The sequence below is a fragment of the Mastomys coucha genome, unplaced genomic scaffold, assembly GCF_008632895.1.
Source record: "Mastomys coucha isolate ucsf_1 unplaced genomic scaffold, UCSF_Mcou_1 pScaffold7, whole genome shotgun sequence".
NCBI lineage: Eukaryota > Metazoa > Chordata > Mammalia > Rodentia > Muridae > Mastomys > Mastomys coucha.
In genome coordinates this window covers 50,193,235-50,214,954 of record NW_022196913.1, presented here as the reverse complement: position 1 = coordinate 50,214,954, position 21,720 = coordinate 50,193,235, and the positions used below count along the sequence as shown (strand labels likewise).

At 47.9% G+C, this 21,720-nt stretch overlaps 1 protein-coding gene and 1 long non-coding RNA gene across 2 annotated transcripts in view; one reads left to right on the top strand and one right to left on the bottom strand.

Annotated features, from left to right (window-relative positions):
• Gmpr (guanosine monophosphate reductase) overlaps positions 1 to 21,288 on the bottom strand; it is a 42,379-nt gene extending 21,091 nt beyond the window's left edge. Inside the window, exons 1-4 of the mRNA XM_031359316.1 lie at positions 20,979 to 21,288; positions 13,734 to 13,853; positions 10,889 to 10,972; positions 6,182 to 6,355 (exon numbers count right to left, since the gene is read on the bottom strand). Of these exons, the coding sequence (XP_031215176.1) occupies positions 6,182 to 6,355; positions 10,889 to 10,972; positions 13,734 to 13,853; positions 20,979 to 21,065 (465 nt within the window). The 5' untranslated portion in view covers positions 21,066 to 21,288. The remainder of the gene's footprint in view (positions 1 to 6,181; positions 6,356 to 10,888; positions 10,973 to 13,733; positions 13,854 to 20,978) is intronic.
• Positions 2,490 to 6,626, top strand: LOC116082420. The gene is made up of 2 exons (XR_004115293.1): positions 2,490 to 2,952; positions 5,904 to 6,626. It is a non-coding gene; the product is annotated as an uncharacterized LOC116082420 (long non-coding RNA).
• Positions 21,289 to 21,720: the final 432 nt, after the last annotated feature.

Below are 21,720 nucleotides of genomic sequence, written 5' to 3'. Positions count from 1 at the left end.
TCTTGGAGACAGGGTTTCCCTGTGTAGCCCTGGCTGTCCAGGAACTCACTCTGTAGACCTGGCTAGCCTCAGAAATCTGCCTGCCTCTGCCTCCCAAGTGCTGGGATTAAAGGCATGTGCCACCACTGCCTGGCCCATTGATGGTTTCCTAATGCTTCATGAGCCTCGGAAGGGGGCGGGAATGTCAGGAGCTGGGGCCCACCTGGGGGAAGTGGCAGCTATCTTTGGAGGGCGTGTCTTACTCCTACTATCTTCAGCTCCCAGTCTCTGCTTTCTAGGAGGTTAAGTACATGTTTTTCCTCTACCAAATACACCCTACCATGATGTTCACCTCCACACAGACCCAGAAACCACAGAGCTGCGTGACCATGAAATGAAACCTGCAACCAAAATGAGCCTTACTTTTTCTCAGGTCTTGTCAGGAAGCAAACTGACAGACCCCAGGAAACAAACCAAGTTTCATAGCCAAGGCCCTAGTCTAAAAAGAAATGATTCCTGGACATGGTGACATGCACCCATAGTCCAAGCAGCCTGGAAAGTTGAGGCAGTAGGATGACAAATTTAAGGCCAGTGTAGACAATGTAGTGAGACCCTATCTCAAAATTAAAAGCAATAAAAAAAGATGGCTGGGGTATGGCTTAGTAGAACATTCATTGAGTATGTTCAAAGCCCAGGGTTCAGTCCATGGGAGAGGAGGGGAGATGGGGCAAGACAGTCTTGTGTAAGCATCTGAACCTGTATATTCAATTCTCAGTACCAACAAGAAAAACTAAAAAGGAAGGGGGGGAGATAATAGACATGCTGAGTCTGCATTAATCCACGTAAAAGAGTATCTAGAATTTTCAGCAGGCAAATACTTAGGAATGGTTAAAGGCTTCTCTCAGCCAACACCCTTGCCTTCCTTCTCCAGCTGGCCATAGCTGAGAAGCAAGCAGACTGTTCAGAGGAACGCTGGCCTGGTGCAAAGGCCAGGAAATCGCCTGCTTCTCAGTGATTCTAAAACCACCAGGCATTCATTCACCCAGTACCCTTCAGCTCAGAGAACCCCGGGGGGTGGGGGGGGAGGCTAACTCCTCCTTACAGTGCCTCTGAAAGCCAGAGAGGAGAAATTAACATTTTCAAAACCACCAAGAACCAAAGGCATAAGCATCCACTAGAGGCTTCTGAATGAAGCACAGATTTCAGGGGTCAGCGCAGGCAAAGAATGGCTTAGGCATAAACATCTACCTTGCCAAAGCCTTCAGTTTATTGCTGGGGAAACCAACCGGAGCAATTGGAGCAATGAAACACCTCCTGGCAGGCCTTAGGCTCTGCAAAGGTCCTCCCTGCTGGAGGCCGCCCAGAGGCCTGTGGGAACTCCTGCTCCCTCTGCTATGCTCCCTCTTAACAAGCCCTGGCTCTGCACTTGCCACACACACTTTCCCTGAGCTCCCCCACCCCCAGCCCCACCCCTTTTTTGCACTGCTCAATCTCCTCTGGTTTTTGTTCTTGAGAATGGCACACAATCCAACCCAGTTAGCAAACAGGCCAAGCGTGGCCCTTAGCATCAGCCATTTCAAGCATACATTATCTTGAGAAGTGGTGCCTACTTTTATTTTTGCGTGTCCGTGTGTCTGTGTGTGTGTGTGTGAGAGAGAGAGAGAGAGAGAGAGAGAGAGAGAGAGAGAGAGAGAGAGAGAACACACGTTGTATGTGCATAAGTGTGGGGCCAGAGGTCAACCTCTGGTGTTCTGCCCGTCAGGACACCATCTTTGAGATGGGGGTCTCTCCTCTCTTCCTGAAACTCTCCAATTGAGCTAGGCTTAGGTGCCCCTCAGGACACCACCCACCTTATTCTTTGAGATGAAGGGTCTCTCCTCTCTTCCTGAAACTCTCCAGTTGAGCTAGGCTTTGGCTGTCTTGCCAGGGAGCTCCAGAAAATTCCTTCACTGTACCTCCCAGCACTGAAATTACATGTGCTCGTTTTTCTTTTTCTACATAGGTCTAATAATCAAACTTGGGTCTTTATGCTTGCACGGCAAGCATTTTTACCAAACGAGCTGTATCTCCAGCCTTTTTCTTATGTCTTAGGACAATTCCACTGCGTAGGCTCTGCCTTTCTTTGGTAACTCAGTGTTCAGAGCACATTTTTTCAATGAAACTTACTGCCTAAAAGGAACTGAGCAACTGTTGGGATACAATTGTACTGGTAGGGTAACAAAACAACATCCCATGTAGACTCCATAGTTATTCTCCTTTTCCTAGTGTCCTCAAACTCTTTTTCCCAAGCAAGGAACACAAGAATCAAAAAGGAGTCCCATAGGGCTCTCAGATCATGAGCTGGCACGTTGGTGTACACTGTATGAAGTTGTGCCTGTGTCCTTCCTCTCCTACCTAAAGCAGGCTCTGATTGGCTTTGATAAAAATCATGGCCAATTAGCTAGACAGGAAGTGGAAGGCAGGACTTCCTGGGAGGGAGAAAGGACTTCTGGGAAGAAGAAAGAGGAAGCCCTTTCTCCAGGAGACATAAGGAGAACGTGACTATGGGCCTGGAAGGCTTAGCTAGCCATGTGGCTGGATGGTTCTAGGTAGTCGGGTTAACTTAGATGAGTAGTTGAGAGTCTGCCTAGCTGAGGTCTAAGGCTTTGAAATGTTAAAAAGGTCTTTGTATGGTTATTTGGGGAACTAGCTGGTTAAGTAATACTTGCCACTGTGCTCATTTCTAGCATTAATTAATAGATACAGAATTAATAATCATTTTACACTGGCAGACTTCAGGAGCGCTGTGGTATGAGTGGAATGGGGCAGTAAGATTAAAGATGAGGCTTTTAAGAGGACTCTCATGAATGAGATTACTATTCCTTAGAAAAGGGCAGAGGGAGCATGCATGGGCCTTTCTGCCATGTGAGGACAAACCTACAAGTTAAAGGAAGAGTGTCATCAGACATTGGCTGACCTCAGTCTGGACTTCCAGTAAGTTTCCATTGTTTATAAGCCACCCCATTTATGGTATTTTGGCAGCAGCCTGAAGGGAGTCACCCAGTTGGTGAGTTTAATGGTGCTGCCACTAGCTACCAAGTAGGGGAGGAGAGGAGAGGCCAAGCAAGACACCTACCTGGGAAGCAGCGATGGCTTTCAGTTACAAACACAGCTGACAAAACAGCAGGGCGGATCTCAAATGCACCATGGGGCAAGAGCTGGCACATTACACCGACAGGCTGACCACTACCCAGCTCTGGTTACCCATACCCTCTTGGCAGCTGTCTGGTATGCCACTTACACAGTCCTAAACAACAGGGTTTGAGTTGGGAAGAAGACCTGAGGTGAGAAGTGTATGTTGGGGGGGCGGGTGGGATCAGGGAGCTGTAGGGTTGCTGGAGTAGGATTTATAACTACCTGTTAAACATCCCTGTCTATGCACTTTTCATAATTTAGAACGTTACCAAAGATGTGAAACAAGACCACTCACTGAGCCTGTGTTATTTCTTAATCTTTTGTAAGCAGCGCATGCCATGAGGGCTCTCAGCTGTGAACCCTCCTTGTCTTAGTTGTCAGAGCAACTAAGACAGGAGACATAGATCTCACCCTTCTGACCCTTCCAGACCCCTGTGGACCCCTGCAGATCCCCAGATCCCCGTGGACCCCTACAGAGCTCTCTAGACCCCTGCAGACCCTTGCACAGACCCCAGATCCTTCCAGACCCCTATGAATCCCTGCAGAGCCCCCCAGGCCCCTGTGGATCCCCAAAGACCTCCAGACCCATGCAGGTCATAGCAGCCTTGGGCCTTCCCTTCTCTCACCCATCTCATGGAATCCATGAAGGGCACCATATCCCTGACAAGTACATGTGGAGATTTCTACATGCCCAACAGGAAATCAGAGAAGTTAAGTTTAAGGTCCAGGACCACCACATCCCAGTCAGGGCCTCGGGTTTCTGTTCTTCTAGAATTCCAGGGTTTTCTTCCTTCTTTTTAAGTGGCCTGAAAGTCGCCATGAAGGCAACTGACAGGAGCGTGAGGTGGGGCACGGAACTAGGTGCTGAGTGGTCCTGGGCATGAGAAGGGACAGCAGCTTCACCATGCCCTGGTGCAGGGCTTCCCAAGTAGAAATGAAGGCACTGTACCCCTCACTGATCCTGCGCAGGGGCAGGTGAACACGGACAAACAAGTCTAAATGTGCCACCTAAGGGATGGTCTTTACCTTCAGGCCTGCCTTCCTTCCAAAAGCAGTTTTGGTTTTTTGTTTGTTTGTTCGTTTTTCGAGACAGGTTTTCTCTGTGCCTGGCTGTCCTGAAACTCACTCTGTAGCCCAGCCTGGCCTCGAACTCAGAAATCCGCCTGCCTCTGCCTCCCAAGTGCTGGGATTAAAGGCATGCGCCACCACTGCCAGGCTACAAAAGCTTTTTTATTATTTTGTATTAATGTGGTGTTATAATAAGTCCCTACACCTAAGAACAAATCAGAGTTTGAGATTCCTGGTCTGCAGTAAATGTGGGAGAACCACTCTTAGTCTTTGCCACATGCTGGGAACAAGAAAAGGGACTGGCATCTCCCTGAAATCCTCTGAGTACTTGTGGGTAAACAAGAAAGCTAAACTCTTAGTCTGGGAGGGGGGGGTATGACAACACACATTTGTTTTCCCAGCAGAATGTCCTACAACTTACCTCAGTTCAGATGGTACTTGAACAGAGTGTCAGGTCCCATAGGTCTGAGCTCAGTCCTGAAGACTGCTTCACACATCACAAACCAACCCTGAGCGGTAGGCTACATAGCTCCTGCCTGGCTTGGCTTCACATCCAAGGTTCGATGCTAGAGTGGCTCACCTTCTCAAACACACACGCTGGCTGGCTTACTAACTTAGCAAAGGCTATGAAGGATAGACATATTGAGAAGGCAGATGAAGATCTGGCTCAAGGGATGGTAAGTCCTCCGAGGAGCTGTGTTGGGAATCCAAGTCAAAGGCTCAACAGAGAAAGATTCTCTTGGCAGCTTTAGCATTAAGAGGAAACCCATGCCAGGACGTACAGGCATGGGTGTGGAGGGGCTCCCTTGGAGTTAGGTGCTGAAGACTCAGTTCTCAGCTGACAGTGCTGCTGAGAGGTGACTGCATCAGGAGGGTACGACTTCACTCATAGATTGATCCACTGATGTGGTCAGAAGGAAACAGACTGTAGAAAGGACCTCCATGAAACCTTATGGAGGACAGCAGGCTGACAAGGGAGTGTTTTGGAAGAGGCATACCTTGACTGTGGCCCCTTTTTATTCCCATGAGGTAATTTCTTATTACTCATTTTTGTTGTTGTCGCTGTGGTAAAATACCATGACCAAGACCAAAAGGAACTTAGTAAGGAAAGGTCCCTTAAAGAGACAACTGAATTCCTCTAACAGAAACGAGTGCCCACTTCCTGACAGGGAAATGTGAGGTATACAGGTTTGAAATCACAAAGGTGTCATGGGGTGAGTCACGAACTGGCCTTTCTCTACATCTCATACTAAGACCAACAAAGACTGGAATAAATACAATAGTTTGGGTTTTCCCCCTCAAAGCCCAGCTATGACTCTAATGACTACCTTTTTTTTTTCAGTCAATTCACCCTTGTAAGCAGTCAACATACCTTTAGCAGGTAAATAAAGATGCTAGTCATTGGGAAAATACAGAAAAGGAAGGAAAAGTACAAAAACAAAACAAAACAAAACCCAAAGCTATTAGATATGACACCATCTCAACCAACTTGCCATCATTAATTGACTACCACAAAAATGATTATGCCAAGTCCAGCCCTAGTGGCACAACTACCTACTGATAAGCCTGGGTAGAATGTAGGACAACATGTTGAACTTAAACCCTGCCATGTGTTTTCAATTTTAAAATAAATATACTCTATTGTGGGGTGATGAAGATTCCCCTCCCTCTTTTTTTAACAGGTGACACCTGGTAACAGACAATAGATGCCATTTACCAAAAATAAGGAACCAACAGCCTTGATGTGGATCAGGATTGTAGTAATGTCACGATGTGGATCAGGATTGTATTAATGTCTTGGAGGAATGCTAGTTCTTCTGACATTCCCTAGTGTCCACCTGCCCCATTCCTGGGGATTTGCAACTACTCTTCCAGCAAAAGCTATGGAAGGGGCAGGTCCTGCCCCCAGCACTCCATGCCTTCCAGCTCCCTCATCTTGAGAGCATCCCATCATACTTACCATGATGGTGTGTTCGGGGAATTTGGATCGGACCAGTTTCACGAATTCCACAAAATGTTCCGAATACCCATTGGCCACATCCAGGCAGATGAACTTCACCTGAGGCACAGTTTCCAAGATGCGGCTCATCTTCTCAAGATCATTCTGCCCGCTGCCAGAACTCACAGCTATATGCTGTGGCAAAGTGTAACACAGACAACAGCCATGAACAGTAGGACTCAAAGGAAGACCCTCCCTCCATCCGGCAGCCCTCCAAGGTCTACCCTGAGCAAACACAGAGGCTCTGTTCAAACAGCAGTAGAGGTAAAAGAGACCTGCTCCTTCCATGATCTAAATTCATGGTTTTTTTCCTACCCTTGACTTAATATCCATCCTTGAGCCTGGGTCTTGGCAACAAAACCTCATAGTAAACAGATTCTGAAATACTCAGAAGACCTTCACAGAAGCTTGCTGTGTAGAACTTTGTGCTGTATTTGGAGCTTCTGGTGTAGAAGTGTCATATGGGGAAACTCACAGAAAGGCAACATAGAAAGTTTCCAGAAATAACAAGTGAGGGCAACAATCATTTACAGATTAAGGAGATGTGTGGCTAGGATATGACTCAACGGGAAGTATATGTAAGGTCATTCTCTCCTGAGCTCAAGGCCATCTGAACCACACTGTACCTGTGTGATGGTTAGTATTATCAACTTGAGAGAGCCTAGAATGACCTGAGAGACAAACCTCATAGGCATGCCTTTGGGAGATTACCCTGATAGAGTGAATTGAGGTGGGAAACCTGTAGTACTATTTATTTGCTGGGATGCTGGGATGATTCTGGGATTCTGGGATGGTGGGATGGTGTGATGCTGGGATGCTGGACTGGTGCTGGGATTCTGGGATGGTGGCATGGTGTGATGCTGGGATGCTGGAATGATGCTGGGATTCTGGGATAGTGGCATGGTGTGATGGTGTGATGCTGGGATGCTAGGATGATGCTGAGATTCTGGGATGGTGGGATGGTGTGATGCTGGGATGCTGGAATGATGCTGGGATTCTGGGATGGTGGCATGTTGTGATGCTGGGATGCTAGGATGATGCTGGGATGGTTCTGGGATGGTGGGATGCTAAGATGATGCTTGGATGATTCTGGGATGTGGGATGCTTGGACAATTCTGGGATGCTGGGGTGCTAGGATGATGCTGGCTGTGATGCTGGGATGCTGCTGTGATACTGGAATAATGCTGGGATGGTGGGGCGCTGGATGATGCTGGTTGATGCTGGGATGGTGGGATTGATGTGAATGGAGAGAAGGAGTGGAGCATCAGAATGCATGCATGACTCTCTGCTTCCTGATTATGGACACATGTGGCCAGCTGCCTCATGCTCTTATCATCTTGATTCCCCACCATGACCCTCTCTGTACTCTTGGAATGCGAGCCAGAATAAATCATCCCTTAAGCTGCTTTTGTCCAAGCATTTCAGCACAAAAAGAGGAGGAAAACTAAGACATATCTAAAAATGAACAAATAAATAAATCCAGGGGCTGGAGAAACAGTTCAGTGGTTAAAAGTGCCTACTGCTCTCGCAGAAGACCCAGGTGTGGTTCCAACACCCACACAACTCCAGTTCCACAGGATCCAATATCTTTCTCTGGCTTTTGTGGGTACTAGGCACATATATAATACACATACATACATGTGGGCAAACACATTAAAAAATAAGTCTTCTAAAAACTACACTCAGGAAAAAAAAAAAAAGCCAGGTGGTGGTGGTGCATTCCTTTAATCCCAGTATTTGGGAGGCAGAGGCAGGCGGATTTCTAAGTTTGAGGCCAGCCTGGTCTACAGAGTGAGTTCCAGGACAGCCAGGGCTACACAGAGAAACCCTGTCTCAAAAATACAAACAAACAAACAAACAAACCTACACTCAGGTTGATGTAGATTTTTTTTTGCTGTTTTATTTTTATGCATATGACATTTATGCAATAATTAGCTACATAGCATTTGTATTGTCTGAGGCAGCACACGTCATATAGAAATGATCTAAATCTATAAGAGGATATACATAGGTTATATGTGGACATACTACAGGGCCTGAGCAACTAAGGACTTAGGCATCTGCAAAGCCCGAGGCAGTAATGAGGGCCATCTACACTCTGAACAATATATCAAATGTGAAAGAGTTTACATTGACCCAGAATTATTTTACCTCCTAAGCCAACTGTTTGTAGCCATTTAAATATTAATGAAAGCAGCAGCAGCAGCTATGCCAGCATCCCCAAATCATTATCTCATTACAAATGACCTCCCCACCAAGAGGCAGGCCCAGACCTCACTGCTGGATTTGGCTTAGGACCAGCAGAATGGACTGGAAGCAAACGCAGCCATCTTCTGGGAGGGCTTATGATAATATCATTTTTAAGCACTGGTTTACTTAGTGGAACAGGACTACCGAGACATAGCAGCACGGCATGCAAGGCACCTATACTGGACAGTCTGGTGTCAACCTGACACAAGTTACAGTCATTTGGGAAAAGGGAACCTCAATTGAGAATGTGCCCCCACCAGACTGGCCTGTGGGCAAGCCTGTGGTACATTTTCTTACTCACTACAGGCATTGCCACCCCTGGACTAGGAATCCAGGTGATATAAGAATGCATCCTAGAAAAACTATAAGCCCTTAAGCAGCAGCCACCCAAGGCTTCTGGTTCAGTTTCTGCCTGTCTCAAGTTCCTCCCCTAAGTTCTCTAGATGACGCACCTTACAATGTACATGCCGTAGGATGAAATAAACCCTTTTATCCCCGGGGTTACTTTTGGTCATCACAGCAACAGAAACCTTAAACTAAAACATCACCTTAGGTACACAACAATTTTAGGTTATTTAGTTACGCCATTATTAAAGATCACTTTCCTGGTTCCCAGAAGGATTTTTATTTTCTTTCTCTTTCTTTTTCTTTCTCTCTTTCTGTCTTTTGTTTTCTCTTTCTTTCTGATAGCACTGGGTACTGAAGGTAGGGTGCCACTCACTTTTTAATCCTCCTCACAGGTAAATCCCGCCTGAGCTACATCCCAAAATTGTACTTTTTTATTTGAAAGACAGGCTGAGTTGCCCAGGCTGCCCTGGACCTTGAGCTCCTCCTGTCTCGGCCTCTTACGGCTGAAGCTTATATTACTCTTTTTTTGTTTGTTTGTTTTTCGAGACAGGGTTTCTCTGTGTAGCCCTGGCTGTCCTGGAACTCACTCTGTAGACCAGAGTCACAGACTCACTCTGTGGCCTCAAATTCAGAAATCTGCCTGCCTCTGCCTCCCAAGTGCTGGGATTAAAGGCATGCGCCACCACTACCCGGTGCTTATATTACTCTTTAACTCCTTCCTCCCACTACCAGGGGAGGGGCCCAGATAACTATGTCTCCATGTGTATGACATCTCCATGTGTATGTCGAGCATGGGCAACTAGTGTCACGGAGACCACACTTGTAGCTCTTGTGTTCGGTTTCCACTCAGCAAAATGCTCTCAGGGTTTGTTCACACCACAACAAGTCAGTATTTCATTCCTCTTGTGGTTGGACAACAATCTAGCATATGGATACGTGTTATGTATCTGCCCATCAGTTAGACATTCAAGTTGTTTAGTCTGCGTTTCATACTTCTGGGCTATTATAAACGTCATGAACATTCATGTCCTAGTGCATGTGAGAATATATGGTTTCATTTCTCCTAGAAAGGAAGCTGTTAGTCATATGGTAACTCATGCTTCCTCTCTTGACTGTCTCAGTCAGTTAGAATTCTTGTGATGAAACACCCCGACCAAAGCAACACAGAGATGAAGGGTTTATTTGGTTTCTGCTCCCAAGGAAATCAGGATAGAACTCCAGGGAAGGAACCTGGAGGCAGGGGCTGATACAGAAGCCATGAGAGGGTGCTGCTTACTGGCTGGCTCAGCCTGCTTTCTTTTTGGTTTTTCGAGACAGGATTTCTCTGTGTAGCCCTGGCTGTCCTGGAACTCACTCTGTAGACCAGGCTGCCCTCGAACTTAGATATCCACCTGCCTCTGCCTCCCAAGTACTGGGATTAAAGGCATGCACCACCACTGCCCGGCTGAGCCTGCTTTCTTAAAGGACCCAGGACCACCATCCCAGGGATGGTCCCACTTACAGTGGCCCAGGCCCTCCCTAGCAGTCACTAAGAAAATGCCCTAGAGACTTGCCCACAGCCTGGTCTTTTGGAGGAGGCATTTCTCAGATGACCATGGCTTGTGTTAGGTTGACATGAAACCATGTTTAGGTCGTTTAAAAGGCAACCTCAGCACCTGCATTCCTCCCCACTACATATGAGCATCCCAATCTCTCCACACTCTCAACAATTCTCACATCATTCTAATGACAGCTATCCTAGCAGGTGTAGAACGTAGTGAAATAATTTGTTATCATTAGGATGTACTATCTGTAGCCAGGAAAAAGCAGTTAGATTGGATTCACCTGGAAGCCCCTGGCCGGAGGCAAGGCCTTCCACAGGCTCTGGGCATGGATGTACACAATCTCCAAGGCGAAGCCTGCCTCATAGGCGATTCCTGGCAGTTTCTAACATACCGTGCCTGGGGCAGGTTTCTTCAACAAAGCCCTGGCAGCGACCCTAGCCTCTTGTGTACCGATTTAAATGCTCCTGACACGGCTGCAGACTTTTGCTCCCCTTCAGCCCTTGTCCCGTAAAACTTGTCATGGTACCTGCAGGCATTCCGGGTGGTTTTCCGCAAACCGTTTCCAGTCATCCAGGGAGTAGTGCTTGTGGACAGCTGTAAACATGGCATGCTAGGAAACAAAACCGGATTGTCAGGAGAGAGCCAGGAGAGCCCACCTCCCCCCGCACGCACACACACAACACCCCTACCTCAGCCTGCTGGGCTAAGCCACAGACAAAAGCGTCTGCAGCTGCCTTTCATGCCTAGTTTGCTCTGAATGTGTCCCTGGAAGCCAAAATCAAACAAAGGTGTATGCAATGAAGCAATGAATCACAAAATGGTCTCCTACTCTGATATGATCAGACAATGTGTGTTCAGTCTTGGGAAGCCCTGCCAAAAGGCAAAAGAGGAGAGTCTCCCCCCAGCTGGCTAGGGTGTGGCCTAGCTTTTGCTCACACCCAAGGCAGGTCAAGAGCACAGATGTAGAAGACCCTTTAGACCTCCTAATGCAAGCTTCTGCTCGGTCACAGAGCTTACCCCAATTCACAGCCTAAACACTTCTTGCTGAAAGCCAAGAGGAGATGTAATGTGAGTAACCCTGCCTCTCCAGCTACTGAACCAGACTTTACCACCATCAGGCCAATGGTTTGCAAACAACAGTGGATTCTCAGAACAACTTTGAACAGAATTATTGTCATTAGGAGCAGAAATGGAGGTTAAGAAATTTAAGAAAGATATAGCAAAGCTGGGTAGGGTGGCTCATGCCTACAGCTCCAGCACTTAGTACGCTGGAAGCTGAGGCAGGAGGACTGGTGGCAGGTGAAGGCCAGCCACAACACAGCAAGACCCTACCTCACAAGGGGATGGCCCAGCATCAAACGCCCCTACTTCTCGGTCTCTTCTCTAACTTCTGAATCACCCTACACCCCAATTTCCCACTCTAAAATTCTATGACTATTAATTCACATAGTCTGTGGATCCCAAAAGTAGAAACCTCACAGAACCCACACATGGTTATCTCTGCCAATGCAGGCTATGGCATTCCTGGGAAACATTCCGCCAAAGTGGGAAGGGCAGAGCAAGTTCTGGGTTCTTCAATGAATGACAAGTATGCAGACAAACCAGGCTACCTCTGTGTTGCGCCTTGAGCCCCACACCCTTTTAACTGTGAGCTTGCTGTCACTATAACGAGTTATCTGAGTAGTTAACTTAGATGGAGGAAAGGTTCATTTTGGCTTGGTCTATTTTGAAGGGTCCATTGTTCTTGAGACCGTGGCATGTCAGCCCACTATGGCGAAAGTACAGAGCAGATCAAAACTCTTCACCTCATCAACCCAGCCTGGGGATAAAGGAAAAGAGGAAGGCACTGGGATCCCACCATCCCTTGCAAGGCCGCACCTTTAATGACCTGAAGACCTCCTGCCCAACACCATCTCTTAAAGGCTCTGCTCTTGAAAAGCACCACCCTGAGAAACACCCTTTAACACACGGACCTTCAGGGACACTGTCTCACACCACAGCACACACTAAAAAGCAGTAAAGCAAGGAAAAGGTGAGGAGGGAAAAAAGACATCACACATTCCTTTAGCGATTCATTTATTTGCCTCAGACCCCCTTCTGGCAGAGGCTCAGAGCTGACAGACAAACAGCCAATCCTCGGTCAGATGGATGGCCCCCAACTCCACTTTCTGAGTTCATAATCTGAAAATCTTTCCCTCCTCGTGGCTGCTTAATGAGAGCCTCCTGTGGTCAGACCCGCCACCCACAGCGAGATGCTTTTCCAACTAATTGCATTTAGCTTTGGACTTGGCAGACATGACCAGCAAAAACAGATACACAGTTCCCGCACTCATCATCCAGAGGCCCTCTAGTCTCCAATGTGGAAGATTCTCACACCTGACGCACAGATGTGTGAGGCAACAAATACCTACAGCTGGCATTTCCTCCATTTTTTTCCTGAGGTCAAGTCGCTAGTCAAAAGAAACTTTGAACTTGCATTGGAATCCATCCAATTTAGAGATGCATCCTGCAGACTTGGGGGTCACTTCGGGTTTATGTCCTGCCTCTCTACTTGACTGAAGGCCCTGGGGCAAGATGTCCCACCTCTTTATCCGCCTGAGTTTCCTCATCTGCAAAAGGAGCCTACCCCATGGAGTTATGATAAGAATTGAAAGATACGGGCGGTGGTGGCGCACGCCTTTAGTCCCAGCACTTGGGAGGCAGAGGCAGGCAGATTTCTGAGTTCGAAGCCAGCCTGGTCTACAGAGTGAGTACCAGGACAGCCAGGGCTACACAGAGAAACCCTGTCTCAAAAAACAAAACAAAACTAAAAAACAAAAAACAACAACAACAACAAAATATTTGGGGCTGGAGAGATGGCTCAGTGGTTAAGAGCACCAACTGCTCTACTGAAGGTCCTGAGTTCAAATCCCAGCAACCACATGGGGTGTCACAACCATCTGTAATGAGATCTGATGCCCTCTTCTCTCTTCTGGCATATCTGAAGACAGCTACAGTGTACTTACATATAATAAATAAATTAATTTAAAAAATAATTGAAAAATACACTGTAGCAGAAACGATAAGCACTCTCCAACACAATGTATTATATGCTAGTGCAAAGTGACTGTCTTCATTTTAAAGAGATGGCTCCTCTCCAACATGGCTCCTCTCCAATGTTGCCTAACTTCTTTTTGAAAGCCTAATTTCTAAAACGATCACAGGCATTGTCACAGAAGGTCCAGAGCCATCTCACATGCCGGTCAGATATGGCGAACCTTTTGACTACAGAAGCAGGAAGGATATGCTCCTTGCAACAATCAAACTTAGCAAAGAATGAGAGTCCAGGCACCTGACACCCCCATCCCCACAAAAAGTAGTTGAACTCTCACCTGTGACATCACCACAGCCATCTCAAATGTCCCCACAGTGTCCATGTTGGCCACAATGATGGGAATCCCCGAGTAGGTCTGTTTTGAGTTTCGAAATGTGAAGGTTCGCTCAAGATCCACCTGTTGGCAAAAAGATGGAAACAAGTGTGTCAGCTCTAATATAGCCCAGGCAGAATTCCTGGTGCTCAGAGCAGGCCAGGGGGACACCAAGGATAAGTCTACCCCTCAGCCCCTAGACTCTTAGGCCCAGTGTTCCAAGGTCAGGATAGCCCCAAGGAAACCAAGAAGCAAGCTATACCCACATCCAGAAGTTTAAACAGTCCCCACTGTCCCCACACCCAACTAAGACACTAGATATTCTTTCAGGAAGCCCAAGATCTATGTGAGGTCTCCCCTTCATCAGTCCCCCCAATCCCTCTGCCACCTTCTCTCCTCACCCTGACTCACACTGGCCCTAATCACACACATGCACACAATGACTCCCCCACCCCCACCTCCAAGCACTGGTCCATTTCTCTTCTAGGGAAGTCCATCCATTCTTCCCCAAAACAGTGATCCTTTCCTTCTTCCATCGGGTCCTTCTCATCTCCCTGTTCACCTTGAACCACACTACAAATTTCCCAGCACTGAGCTACAATTTCTTAATCCCTTTGCCTTTCTGCTCTGGTGGTGGCTTTGTAATTATGAGCTCTGGGGAAGTACAATGCAGCCATCTGTTTCTGCAGAGTCACACTTGTTCCCCTGCCTTGCAGAGGGCTGCAGGGAGGGCTCACCAACTCTCCTGGAACTCCAACCTGAGTGCGCATGTGACTGTGAGCTGTCAGGAATCCAGTAGGATGCTCAGTCAGGAGTGTGGACTTAGCAGAATCATGTGCCAGAGCTGGGTCCTCTTAGAAATTATGGCAGAGTCAGAATTACTCCTGTGACCCAGGACAGTCTTGTGCTTGAGCTTACCACAGAGCAGCCACTCCCATTTCTCAAATTCATGCCTGTCTGGGTTTGGCTAAAGGAAGGTACCAAGTGAGAAGCTGGAGGACAAGGAGGAAGAGAGATCCGAACTCCCTCAGGCAGCTTCTACAGGGCAGCCTCGGCCCCCTTCATATATACATATATACATATGTTCCTAGCTCCAACTTCCTCGGCAGAGTCCAGTCCCTGCCACTAACTCTCATCCATTGCTATTGCCAATCTCTCAGCCATGTCAGGAGGAATCTTGGTAGAGGAGATGTCATGGTCAATAAAGTACTTGCCTTGCAAACACAAGAATGTAAATTGAGCCGGGCGGTGGTGGCGCACGCCTTTAATCCCAGCACTTGGGAGGCAGAGGCAGGCGGATTTCTGAGTTCGAGGCCAGCCTGGGCTACAGAGTGAGTTCCAGGACAGCCAGGGCTATACAGAGAAACCCTGTCTCGAAAATAAAAAAAAAAAAAAAAAAAAAAAAAAAAAAAAAAAAAAAAGAATGTAAATTGAGACCTCGGAACTACGGGAAAGCCAGGAGCACCCATGCCTTCTATCTTTATCCTTGACATGAGGATACAGGAAGTGGAAACAGGTGGTTTCCTAAAGCTGTCAGGCCAGGCTAGCCTGATCGATTTGGTGAGGTTCCAGGCCAACAACTGACTTTGTGTCAAACAAAAGATAGGAGGACCCTGAGGAACCATACTGAAGGTTGTCCTCTGACCTCCAAACATACACTGTGCACACACTACACACAGGTAAGTACATGCACACACACACACATACTGTTTGTTAATAAATCCTCTCTTTGAAATAGTCTGTATTGGTCATTGCTCTCACTGGACTGTGTGGACAAGGGAGGAGAAGTGAACTTTAGTCACGCATGCACCTGGTCCCCAGGCACAGAATCGCTGTCTTCAACCAGCCGGCTCCGGGTGCTTCTCTCTTCCATTTCATTTAACTTACACTTCGTGGTCTGCATTAAATCCGAGCACCCTGTGCCCCAACCCAGACTCTTTAACCTTTTTCTGTTTTCTCTTGCTTCTACAAGTCCAGAAGGCTAGTCTCCGGTGGGCGGAGAAAGGAAGGGAGGTGCTGCCTGCCGTTCCAAGAATCTCCTAGACAGTGTCTCCTCTCTAACTGAACTTCCTCTGTTGGTAAAGCAAGTCCAGCTGACACCCTGCAGGATGTCTGAGGGAGGCCATTCCTCTCAGCTCTGCACTATTGCAGCCCTCTCATCTTGGGCCCATACTGAAAACAGAATTCCTGGTCTCTTGTAATTCTGCCCAACATGTACAGGAGGAAAGAGCCTTTGCACTCTGTCCCCAGCTGAGATCACACTATTTCTTGGCATACCAAAACCTATCTGCAGTACACATGCATGCATGCCTATATGCATACACGAACATCAAATGCATACACATACTTTCTCTCTCTCTCTCTCTCTCTCTCTCTCTCTCTCTCTCTCTCTCTCTCTCTCTCTCTCTCTCTCTCTCTCTCTCTCTCTCTCTCTTTCTCCCTTGACAATGAGTTCTTCGCTTCCTATCTCTGCAAGGCTGATTCCTGGCACTGGAGGTGTGTGGTTCAGCAGTAAAACAACACTAGGCTCTGCCAGCAAACCTTTCTCTCCCAAATGATATAAGGCAAATTCTTCCCAATATTTAGTTCTAAGAAAGAGAAATGAAATTATCTGTCCTAACTATCTACCCAGACACAAACACACACACACACACACACACACACACACACACACACACACACACACATACACAGAGTCCTCTTGCCCACGGAGAGATAGGAGAGATACTTTACTTCAGCCTCCCAGGCCTTTACTCTGCCACAGCTGCTGAATGCCCCAGATATAGCACCCCCGAATACCCACTCAGAAAGTAGCAAACTGCCCCCCTTCACCTCCTAAAATAACTTCTGTTCTCTTTAGTGAGTCAATTTGGTCATTACCCAGCATTCTGCAGGTCTAAAGTACACACTGCCACATTTATGGGCAGTTCCATGTAATGAATGAGTCAAGCTAAGCTTAAGGAGCAAGCCACTACAGGAAATAGGCTACACTACCCTAAAAAAACAATCATTCATGGACAGGACAGAAAGGTGCCAATATGGGACGGCACGGGGACAGCCTTCCACCCACACTTCCTTCCCGAGTCCTTAAGGTCACACAAGGCCACACCTGTATGCTAAGCTCCACAGAAGGTCACCAACACAGTCACAAACAACTGCCACTTGACTCTGGTGGAACAGAGGATGCCCTAGAATGTTGGCCTTTTGGGCAAACATTCTGGGAAGTGGACCACAAAGGCCTCAGGATCAGATTACGGTCACTTGAGAAGGGAATTCCAGTACCCTGACTACCTGGAACAGGCCTTTCTGGATGCTGGAACCTTCTCCACCTTGTGATTCTGAAATGTGCGTGCATAGCTTAGCACCACTGTGAGCCACAAAGTTCCTAAGTACAAAGGCATCAAGAGCCAGAGCCCATGGTTCACACAGTGAGGGCCGCCTTTGACGATCTCCACAAACATGTCAAGACCTCCCAGAAGCTGCATCAGTCAAAGCTTCCGTGTTGGAAACTGTATATTTTGGAGTGTCTCCCTTGGTGATTCCACAGCACTCATGACGAAGAACAAATCCAGGCAGGCCTTCTAACGCCACAAAACAAAGTTTACATAGGCTGTTACAGGTTAAACTGTGGCTCCCCCAAATGGTACTGAAGTCTTAACTCCAGAACCTGTGAAATGGAACCTTGTTTGACAATAGTGCCCAAGTTGAGGTCACATAGGGTTTAGAATAGCCTTTATCAACGTTCTTATCAAAAGGGAAACACTTTGATGACTGCACACCAAAGAACAGCTTCTGGAGATGTAGTTAAGGGCTAGATTTGGACATTTACATGTCAAGAAGGGTCAAAAGTAGCCAGCAAGAGCTGAAGACAAGTGAAGGGTGCTGACTGCCTCACAAACAGCTCTCATAGGAAACCTACCCCATAGACACACCTCGATCAGAGCCCTCCAGCCTGCCTAACCGGGAGACAAACAAGCCTGATGCTACAGCCACCCCTTCTGTAGCTCCCTATTGCAGCAAGCTCAGAACAAAATGCCAAGGTAGTAAAATACACAACATCAGAACTCAGACTAATGGAGCCCCTTTCTACTGCAGATTCTCTCCACTCTGTCCTGTTCTCTATCCCCTGTGGGTCAGCCTGTCACAGATGGGGACTGCTAGCCCCGTCTCTCTTCAATGGTCCAACAATCATGAAAGTGTTGTAAGCAGATGGAAGGACAGTTGCATTTGCCCTGTCCCATGCAGATGGTTCTCTACTGTGCATATTCTCCAATCCCAACTTTCAAAATCTGGTGTTAATATGCTAAAAGTTAAAAAACAAGCAAACAAACAAAAACTCTTGTTGGCTGAGGGGATGGCTCAGTCATTAAAGCCCTTGCTACACAAACATGAGAATCTTGAGTTTGATTCCTAACACCCAGGTTAGCAGCTGGGTATAGCGGTATGCTTATAATCCTCAGGGCTGGGGAAGTGGAACGGGCAGATCTCCCCAGAGCTTGCTGGCCAGCCAGACTAGACTACTCCGAAAGTTCCGGGCCAGCCAAAAAATCCCTGCATCAAAAATAAAATAATATAATCTTTTAAAAGGTAGACAGTGCCTGAGTGTCTGAGGGATAACACCAGAGGCGGATCTTTGGCCACCACTAGTGCATCTGTGCACACACGTGTGCATGCAAACATACATGAATACGTTCGCACAAGCAAAAACTCTTACCTAAGAGCTGGGGTGCGGTGTTAAAGCCAGTACTGGGTCCCGTGAAATGATGAAAGCCCCACGTGTCTCAGATAAATCCCAAAGTCTTAACTCAGGGGCTGGAGAGAGGACTCAGAGATTAAGAGCACTGACTGCTCTTCCAGAGGTCCTGAGTTCAATTCCCAGCAACCACATGGTGGCTCACAACCATCTATAATGGGATCTGATGCCCTCTTCTGGTGTGTCTAAAGAGAGCAATAGTGTACTCGTATGCATAAAATAAATACATATTTAAAAAATAAAATAAAGTATGTACACATACTAAAAAATTTACCATCTTAATTTAAAAAAAAAAAAGTCTTAACTCAGTCAACAAATCCTGTGGCACTTCAGTCTTTGGTACCTTGAGCTTGACACCTGGGTGAAAACTAGCCTCCTCCCCGATAAATCATAAATGCATACCTAATTGCACCAACTCTCCCTGTCCCCCTGCCTCTGGACCAAACTGCATTTCCTGTAAGCTGATGAATCAGGTCTGGTTCTGAGCAAACTGTTGCATTGGTAAAAAAAAAAAAACCCTCCCAGCCAGATTCTGTTCTGGTTGGTATCCATTTTCTCCTGAGCCTCCCCCTCAAAGCTGTTGAGATGTTAATCATCTCTCTACTGCAGTGTTTCCAATCTGCTTCTAGATATTATTTCTACCTGGGTGAACTCACTTCAAGCCCCTGGTTGTGCCTACCAGATATCATAAGAAACACTGAGCTGGAACATTCGAGAGGCCGAGAGGCGGGGGCAGTTCCTTCTGCAGTGGCATTATGTGAGCTCATCTACCAGGCTGGAGTGGCCAGCCCCAGGAGGCTGGACAGCAAACAATTGCAACAGCCACACTAGCTCTCTCACAGAAGCTACAATATAAGAAACAGTCCTGGAGGGCGCCAATTCTCACTGTGACAGGTGTGCACAGATTCCAAGAGTCAACCCAGGCCGGGACATTAAGAGTGGCCATCAGCCCCAAACCAAGGGTTGCACGATATCCTACCGCTCACATAAATATTAAAACCCTTTCTCAAAAGCTTTCCTAGTTCAGAAAATGCATAGACTCTTGCTTTGTATGGATAAATATGTATTTGTTTATAAATGAGTGGCTCGCGTCTAAATAAATTTTAAACAAACATTAAGGATAAAAAAAAAGACAAAAATTATTAGTCAGCCCAGAAGGCAAACACTTCATCCTGACTGAGGGTTAGGAACATATTGACTCCCAGTTTCTACTCAACACTGGGGTGGGGGGGAGGTCTCTAGTATTTATTTTTGTTCCAAGGGTTTGCCCTATTTTTTAGCACCTGAAAGCACAGACCAGCAGACCCAGTGGCATCTAATCTGGGTGGATAAGGGTCTATCACTTCTCCCCCGCCACCCCACCCCCCACCATTAATTAAGTCCTGCCTGGACCAGTTCTGCCTGCAAACAGCCGATGTCCCTGCTTAGGGAAAGTGACTTGGTTCCACTCTCTCATTGGCTAGCGCAGGGAGCCCTAATTCATACCAGCCCTCAGCTGGCAGCTGCAGGCACTGCAGTCCGGCCTGGGCAGCGGAGCGAGTGGTTTGCTGAGGGGATTTATGTATGGTCTAGTTTGTTGAGCAAAAGGGACGGGGTGGGCAGGCGAGCTTGCCTGTGTCCTTTCAGGCTCTCCCTCCTGAACTCCCCCACACAGCAAAGCCTTGGTCCAGGAACAACTCCTCCAGGGAGCTCCGCCTTTCTAGAAAACTATTTATCCTTCAAGGTCTGACCTCGGCCGTCTCCAGTCTCCACCTGTTCCCAGGCGTTCATCTTACCACGGTACAACTAACTTTCAAATGGCCCAAATGACCCTCAACCCAGCGCCTTCCACTTGGAAGTACTATGGGCTGGAACTGCAGGCTATCCACTACCGCAGAGTGCCACCAAGAAGCAGGTCCCCAAGCCTAGCTCCTGCAAGACCATTTAAACTCAGAAAAAAAGAAAAAAAGAAAAAAAGGAACTGAAGTGCCTGCCGGGAGCGCCAGCTTTTCCGCGGGTTCGCAGACACAGGACTTGATGCTAAATCAACAGAGGCAGGTCCCAGCGCCAGGAGACACTGATCCAAATTCCAAAAACCTGCAGTTGCATTTCTCTTCCTTTCATCCTTGCCTCACCGGTTCCTCTCCTACCCGGGCGCCTCTCCTGAGACCATTCCTTTTAAAGTCACTGGTCACTCAGTTGGTTGATCTTAGCTCCTCTGTATCAGTGTGAACTTCCCCAAGCCCACCAACGGTAGGCAGACGCGTTTATAATTCCAGGCCCGAACTAACCCCCCTTGTCACTGACCCTACTAACTAGAGACATTCTGGTGTAAGCGAAAACCGACTGGCCTGCCCCCTTTCTCAGGGGCGAGAGGGTGTGACACCCCTGCCTCGGGCACAGATAAGTCACTCTGTGCCTCCCTTTGCACCCACTTCCCCCTTGCCAACCCGAAGGCGGTATGCCAGCGGCCCCACCTCGGATCGGCTCTTGAGGCTGCTCCGCTTAGGTCGCAGCAGAACATCCTTGAAGTCGAGTTTAAGGTCCGCGTCTATACGGGGCATGGTGCTAGCGGTTCGTGGTAGCTTCCTGCGGCGGAGGCGGTGCGAAGGCCGGCGTCAGCCGGGTGCTGCGGGGCGCGTGCGTACAGCGGCGCTGGGGTGGCTATGCGCCGACTGGTGCTCCGTGAACCCGGTGCGCACGCCGCGTTCTTAAGCCCGGGCGCCCGGAGCCCCAGCACAGTTCCCACCCCCACCCCCCCAGCCAGGCAACCCGGGGGCCCGCCCCGCCCCGCCCCGCCCCGGGCTCCCAGGTCCCGCCCACATCCCCGCCCACATCCCAGTCTCCGAGCTGAGCCCCACCCTGGCCCAGTTCCCTCTAAGACCCCACTCTTTCTGCAGGACCCTAACTGTGAGCCTGGATTCTGCCCTGCAGCAGCACCCTTCAGAGCTCTGGCCTGGACTGAGTGAGCTACGAGATGGGTGTGGATTAGAGGAAGACTTGCACAAAGTCTCCCATTCCCCAGAGTGTACCCTGATTCTTACTCATAGGGGTGACCAAAGGAGAAGGTTAGGAGACCAGGAGAGTGGCTTTTTTTGTTTTGTTTTGTTTTGTTTTGTTTTGTTTTAGGACAGAGTTTCACTATGTAGCTCTTGCTGTCTTGGAACTCACTACACTATGTAGTAGACTAGGTCGGCCTCGAACTCACAAGAGATCTGC